Consider the following 7,916-nt stretch of genomic DNA (forward strand, 5'->3'; position numbering starts at 1 on the left):
TATAAATTAATAAAGAAAAGAAATTGCTACTTATTTTTTTGCAGATTTTGTCAAGTAATGTTAATCATGTGCTGGAGCTTGATGTTAATGGCTATACTGGAGGAATGGTGTGGACGTAAGGGAACTCCACACGTGGACTTACAACCCACTTATCTCATGTGGTCAGCAAGACAAATAATGTATGAATTAAATAAGCAAATGATACATACAGTTTTACATATCTGATCTTTAAGAAGACTCATTGACAGTATATTAAAACTAAATATAACCTTTTTGTATCTTCTCTCAGTAAATACAAAGATCCGTGTATCTCTAGCCCAAAGCCACAGACCTGGAGTAGAGTGAGTGACTTGGAATCTAGCAGGAGGCATAACTCTGCGTACTTAAAATCCTTCCTGGTGCAGAACTGTCTTCAAGTCTTAATGAGTCTACTGTGCTCTCCTATCATAATGATGCCGCTAATGGGTTCTGAATTGTGTAGGGCAGCTTCTGGAAACATGAAATTCCTCTCTAACCCTGGGCTTTCCTTGTTATTTCTAATGATTTTATCTATTATCTCTCTGTCACTTCTCATTGAGGTCATTGTAACAGCATCTAGCAGCATCTGCCCACCACCCATCTATCTACCCTGCCTAGTAAGAACAAAAATACTATGTTTTTGAGTGAAAATCTGACTTCTTAGGATAGCATATAATTTTCCTCACTTTCAGAAACATAGTTTTAGGGAGGTTGTGTCATTCTTTTCACTAATTAGTAAAATTTGTGACTCTGTGGCATCTATTTCCTGTGCTACTCAGATTTGTTTTCTCTTTCTTTGCAGACTGTAGCTTTTTCTGATGGTTATAAGTAGCAGTAATTGACCTCTAAATAACTCAGCTGTTATATTTTAAGAAGAAGCAATGTGTTGTAGTGGGAAAACAGTAAACTGAAAGTCAAAACACTTATTCTTTGGCTTCAGCTCTCCCATAGCTTGGACCCCTTCACAGCTCCATCCTCCTTGCTATATGATTTAGGTGCTAAATTAAAAAGATGAACTTCATGTGGGAAGTACTTCATGTGTTATGAATTGTTCTAAGATTGTTTGCTAGTATGATGGCTTAAAAGTGTCTACTTTCTCCCAGCACTTTGGGAGGCTGAGGCTGGTGAATCATTTGAGGTCAGAAGTTCAAGACCCGCCTGGCCAACATTGTGAAACCCTGTCTCTACTAACAATACAAAAATTAGCCGGGTGGTACTGGCATGTGCCTGTAACCACAGCTACGCAGGAGAATCACTTGAGCCTAAGAGGCTAATGCTGCGGTGAGCCAAGATTGTGCCACCGCACTGGTGTCTGGGCAGCAGAGTGAGAACCTGTCTCAAAAAAAAGAAAAGAAAAACTGTCTGCTTTTAAAAGGGACATTAACTTTATGTCTAGGAAAGGATCTTAACTTTCTAAAATGATGCATTGGTTCTAATAAATAGTATAACTTGATTAAAATGGAAACCTCTGCAAGTGTATTAAGCAAGAACAGGATTTGATGGATCCCATTTTTACTTCCAGTCTTCTCAAAATTTGATATGATTGATGGGGTTTGGGGGCATTGAGAAATACAGAAAAAGAAAATCTCTGAAGAGCTGGCTTTATTTTGGAAAATGCTTACAGAGAATACTATTACATTTTCCTATTGTCCATTTGTAGTGATTCACTCAATGCCAGCTAAGAAGATTTGTGATCAGGTGTTTTCCATCTTCATTAAGATCAACATTTTTAAAAACAGCGCTAAAGCATAAAATAATATTCTTAGATGTGAGAAAACACATCCCTCGGTGAAGAATCAGAAGAGTTACTAATTATGAAAGATTTTTCCTCTATAATGCCACAAAAAGTAGGACAGTTTAAAAGTATCTCTTTTGTGCAAAGAAGAAAGAATTGCATTTGATGATTCTCTAAGATCCTGCATAAATTTTGTGTTTTAAAAAATTTATAATATATGCATGCATAATTAAAATAAGAAAATACGTAAATAAAGAAAAATACAATTTCACTCATGCCCTTCTTTAATAAGTTGCATCGTAATACAGATTGCATTTGTTAATCACTGGTGTTTCTTTTGAAGACTCACTTTAGTCAACCAAATTGGAAGTTTTGATTGCTTATGATGAATGTCTTATAGCCCTTCTTGATTATTTTTCTGAATTTGATGACAAACACTGCAACATGTCTCAGCCAATTAGGCTTGTCAACTTCCACTGTGGTCCCCAATCAAGTGTTTTACTTTGGAAATGACAGGAGATCCTTATTAAAAGTCATGCTTCTTGGATAAGAGATGTGGCAGCTTGCATGTATAAGATGGCACAGAAGACAAGCTGCCTTTCATTAAAAGCAATAGAGGAAATCAATTTTGGCAGAAAGTACTCCAGACTATGAAGTAAAGACTGAAGTAAAGAACTGAAGAGCATCTCACAGCTGATTGGAGATTCAGTCAGTCTATTTAATAAATGAGTATAATCTCTTCTGAGCAGTAGATAGTTTAGGTACACAAGTTAAAAAGTAAGAAGACTTGTTTGAGCATCAGTATAGAATTACAACCTGTTTATAAATGCATCTCAAACAGAAAGAAAACAAGTGCAATGACTTTTAAGCTAAAAACACAAATTAATCCCTGAAAAGCAGCCACCTGTATAAGTCATTGTATAAGTGAGCCGACATATTTGGGAGACATAAATAAATGCGGAGACATGACTGGAGACAATTCTGGGTCATTTCTGCAGGGAATGACAACCACATTCATAAAAATATTATTTTTCTATCTCAGAAGCTCAATTCCTGATTATTTTCACATGTCCTTGCCATTGACTCTCATAAGAAAAGAGGAACCATTTGATTTGTTGAAGCAGTGAAAAAAAAGGAAATATTTTGAGTAAAAAGTAGACCTGACCTTACACTTTGCATTTGTATACTTTTTTCCCCCTGTTCAAAGCACTTAGGTCAGTTAAAAAAAAAAAAAAAAAAGTATCCCAAGATAGGAAATATTCTCAAAGAACTTGCAGTTTGTTCATTTAAACCAACTAGATTACAAAAACCATTAATAAAATTTGTCAATATTTTGGTTCTTACAATGCATCTAAACTACATCTTTGAGAAACAGAAAATTTAGGATAAAAAATGAGTAATAAAGTACTTTTTTCCTTCTGATGATAAAGTTAAGATAATATGCCCACTTAGAAGTCAAACAGCAGCATGGGCAACGGGAATAAATAGTTAACCTTACACTTTACCTATAGAAGAGGGTCAGATAATTCTAGATTTCTGTGTAGAACACTGGAATTTCCATGTGAATGCATAGTACAGGGCAATAGAAATCCCAGGACACTGAGGTTCAATCATCGATGAACCAAAAAATGTCAATATTTCAGTTACCTATCATTGAAGGAAAAAATGACCAGCATTAGTGGAAAGCCTTAATTTAGGAGATTTAGCCAAATAAAACTTCTAAAATATCCTATATAAATGTTAAACTACAGGGGATGGTATATAGAAGCAAAAGCAGAGAGTGTACTTATATTGGGAATAATTTACATAACTTCTCTTTTATTTTAAACATATCTACTAGAATTGTGCATATGCAAATCTCACTGATTCCACTGATTGCAAATATATCTTCAGAGGTCAAATTTGTCAGTCTTTAAGTCCCAAGTCTTAGAATAAAATGATACCATGTGATAATAACTGGAATGCAATCATATGTTATTTTGTTTGGCAATAAAAACAATAAAACATTTTAAATAAAACCCTCCAGGTTATTTCCTTAGAATCTGTTGAAGTAGAGCAGGTTTTTCTATCTCCCATTCTCTCTTTCTCAAACAAAAACAGTCTATAAAAACATTTTTAATATTTAGAAAATACATAACTATTCTCCAAAGACAGATGCATGCTTTCAATTACACATACACATAATTATTAACTGCCATCTTTAGTCTTGTTGCCTAAGAATTATTTGGACATGATTTAGCTTTTTAGAAGTAAAAGTCATTTCCCACTTTATTGCATGGCACCATTAATTAGGAGTACATGCAAGTTCATCAAAAGTATAGTAACTTGCCTATATTCACCCAATACATTACATTACAGATAATATGGCCAATGCATTTCTGTGTGAACACTCAGGGAACTATCCTACAGCACATTTGGGATGGGGTGAGGGGGATGTGGGCTAGGGTGGGCAGGTGCGTGATATTGTTAGGGCAGTCATACCTATAACTACCAGTATTTTACTTTTTACCGCATAACATGCTGTCAATTTACGTTCTACTTCTGAGTCACCCCATGTCTTAGAATATATTTTAAATATAAGGTTTTGCATATTTGCATTCTATGAATAATGTATTAGCAGGAAGAAATTTAATTGGCAAAAGCATACCACTTCTGGGATAATTTATAAGTCCAGAAAATTGTCTATTTGGATTTAATCATTTTTCTTATGGATGTGGAAAATATTAACACCCATACAAATTTACCTATGTACTTAGAGCTTCTAATTGAGAATATCCTCATGTCCCTGTCCTGTAACAAACACATATATATCTGTCGCATCTACACACTTTTGTATCAAAACGTATCATTTTGTCTATTTTCCTATTCTATAATATTGAATGTCTTTGCAAAACCTTATATTTGATGCACATTAGATTAAAAACTATCCTATGGAATGATGAGCTAGAGGGTGTTGGGAAATGAGAAAAAAAGATGGTAAAGAATATATTTATATATTCCCCAATGCCATGTAGATCAGGGAAGCCTGTTGAGGAGTGTCCAGTACTAATGGGTTATTCTCCTTGGATTTCAGATTCAAGGCCTCTTCCAGATGTAGCCCTGACTGGGAAGTGCACTCGTGAGTGTGATGAGTATGGCCACTCAGACTCCTGCTGGATGCCCGTCCGCACTTCTCCCGAGAGGAAGAAGAGCCAGCCTAAACTCTCTACTTTCATGCCTGTTGATGAACGAGGAAGCCAGGAAAAGCTGGCCAATGGGGAGGCCGCCATCATGGGTGACCGCAACAGAAACCTCCTGAACAAAAAGTTAACCTCATCCTATGAGACCTTCAGTGCAGCTAGTTTCAGCAAAAATGAGGAAGCCCACCCTGAGGATATTCCCCTTACAAAAACGGGGGAATATAAGCCATCTCCTGTGAATACTCTCACTAGAAGAGAAGTTTACCTGTAGGCTATCAAGGAGCAACAGCAAAGTTCTTTACATGTGTGAAAAGGAGAATAAGGGGCAAAAAACCTTACAAAGCAAAATGGTTTAATCACAGAGAAGGGGCTACCAAAGAGACAAAGCTTTGCCTGCCACTTCTGCCTCCAGATCAGGCCTTTAGTGATACTGTTAGCCTGATTCTACTGTACAATGTAGAACCCATTCTTGTTACTTGCATGTCTAACCCCTTCACTGATTCCCAACACTCACTTTCTCTCTTCCCCACCCCTCTCCAAAAGAAAAAAAAAAAAGGAAAGAAAAAAAAAAGAGGGGATGGTTGCAAGTTTCTTTCACGGTAACTGTACGAAGCCTGATTAGCAGAACACAACACACTCTCATTATCCCTAAGCTGAAGCATGATTTTAGTCACTTTGATTTTGTTCGAGTGTCATCCGGCTGGTCAAAAATAAGCAGGACAGATAAAATATATTTCAGACATATCATCGGAATATGGTTTATCACCATCAAAGGCAATCCTTTGAAAGTGATAGAGTCTCTCTAAAGGTACAGTCCTTAGAAAGAGGGAGCATATTAAAAAGCATTTTGGGAAGATCAAAGCTTTAATATTCCAACAAAGACTAAGAGCAAAACAATACTCAGTGGGTGATTGCAGTGTTAAATTGGCATATGTTGTTATTTTCAGGTCAAGAGCATCAACTTCAATTTCATATATTCACCAAATATTCTCAGTATACATACAGTTGTGATTACATGTATCAATTTCACTAATTATGACTTGCAAAAAAGCATATTTTTTTCAGAACAGGACCACTATTATTAACTAACTTGAGCAACTCTATCATCCAAAGGCCAAAGATCATATGGCGGATCAGGGAAATCATGAAGTTGATTTGGTCTTGACGTGGAAAACCATTAAGCAACAAAAGCAACTGAACCCGTGTGTGCACAGAAACAATCAAACACTCGCTTATTTTATAGTGCCCAGGAACATCTTTATTCTTTTAAAATGGATTTCATTTGAAAGCTCAGAAAATGAAAACTAGTGAGATACATTTTTGGTATTATAAGAGGCAATTGGTTGAGGTTCAAGTTTAGTTTCAGGTATCATTTTCAGGGAGGATTCCATGTTTTAAAATAGTATTTATGGGTCATGGGTAGGTCAAGAAAGATGCATTGGTATACAGTCTTGTAAGTTAGGTCCACAATTACTATTTCAAAATCCAGGCTATGATTGCTGCTCTTTTTATCCATATTTTAAAGTACAATTGCATTTTTTACTTGTTCAGTGCACACATTAATGCACCACAAGTGCATTAATTTTAAATTGTGTGCAATATGGAAATATTTTGAGACTCACAACATTGAAACAAGGTGACACCTTAATTGAATTTATCAGTAATGTGATTTGAACATTATTTAATGCATGTTTTAAATTTAGACTGAACATGAAAGAAAGGGGTTCTGGGCAGTGACATTTTTCACAGGATGTATATCCCAAAGTTGAAAGCAGAGTTTTTCCAGTGCAATAAAAAGAAACAGAATATGCAGATTTTGAGCTACTTACTCTATAGAGGATAACCGAATGCGCCTGAAAATTGAGCTGGGACATTCAGACGAAAGTGACAATCCATGGACAGAATAGGGAAAAACAGGTGTGAAGACAACAAACTCTCATCAATGTCAATGAATGTTTGTAAGCTGGTTAAGGCATAGCCTTGATGGCTATCTAGCAAACTGTAGAAACAATGTAGCTTTGGGTAGTTTCATGCTTTGCAGAAGTTCTTAGAATATAAAGTGACACAGCCTGGAATATAGGTTGATAATTCACTATAGGTCCTCAAAATACTTACCTTTGAAAACCACTTCTCTGTTTGGTGGAGTACTATTTGGGGGTCATTTCCTTATGCTCTTTCTTAAATGAAGTTTTCATTTTGATGTCAGTTTATGTATAATAGGTAGGATGCAAAAAGATATGTAATGAAACAAAAACATTGGACTAAAATATCGGTAATTGAACATGTTTATGTTTGATTATTTACACTATGGAAAGATGCATTTCTAGTACTTTGTTAGGAAACTGCATTAAAGCAGTTCTGCCTTGTATAATCTGTAAGTACCTATTAAGACAAAATACTTCTAAAGATACTTATGAAATGTATACATATTTTTTCTTGCACGTTACAAAGGAAATAATTGCATAACACAGATGTTCAACAAGCTTTTTTTAAATGCATTTCTTTCTTTCACGAGACACTGAAACTGCTGATAGCTCATTTCACTCTATCTTAAACCCTTCTCTTGTCTATAAAACTAATACGGGTCACACCGGACCTTTGGATTAATTGGATCCACATTCCCCAATGATGTTTGCACCACATTCAAGACAGCCATGCCATTGTCATTTAACTCGTGAACCTCTCTTTAGAACTAAAATGGGTGTGAAAGAATACAATTCAGTGTACTGTAAGTATTCCAGTAATTCTAGTAGAATTAGCTATCATAACATGTTTATTCTATAATGAGCTGGCATGACACAGAAATATATTTTGTGTTTGTATGACTTTTATTTTGAATAGGTTAAATCTGGTGCCACTCCATATATAGAGTGCTTTTGAAAAAAAATCAATAAAAAGAAACAAAAAAATAAATAAATAAATGAGTGAATGCAAAATAAGCAACTGTGCCTTTTATACCTGTTGTTATGGTAAAAAAACGGTTG

The 7,916-nt window shown here is 35.4% G+C and overlaps 1 protein-coding gene across 5 annotated transcripts in view; it reads left to right on the top strand.

Moving 5' to 3' along the window:
- Positions 1-5,646, top strand: part of PCDH7 (protocadherin 7) — a 416,910-nt gene extending 411,264 nt beyond the window's left edge. For 2 of the 5 annotated variants that reach the window (XM_039468241.2, XM_074395979.1), the window contains exon 3: positions 4,827-5,646. In XM_039468241.2, the coding sequence (XP_039324175.2) occupies positions 4,827-5,203 (377 nt within the window). In that variant the 3' untranslated portion in view covers positions 5,204-5,646. The remainder of the gene's footprint in view (positions 1-4,826) is intronic. The other 3 variants (XM_074395983.1, XM_074395980.1, XM_074395982.1) reach the window with 3 other exon arrangements.
- Positions 5,647-7,916: the final 2,270 nt, after the last annotated feature.

Source organism: Saimiri boliviensis, chromosome 3 (assembly GCF_048565385.1).
Source record: "Saimiri boliviensis isolate mSaiBol1 chromosome 3, mSaiBol1.pri, whole genome shotgun sequence".
In the NCBI taxonomy this organism is placed as follows: domain Eukaryota; kingdom Metazoa; phylum Chordata; class Mammalia; order Primates; family Cebidae; genus Saimiri; species Saimiri boliviensis.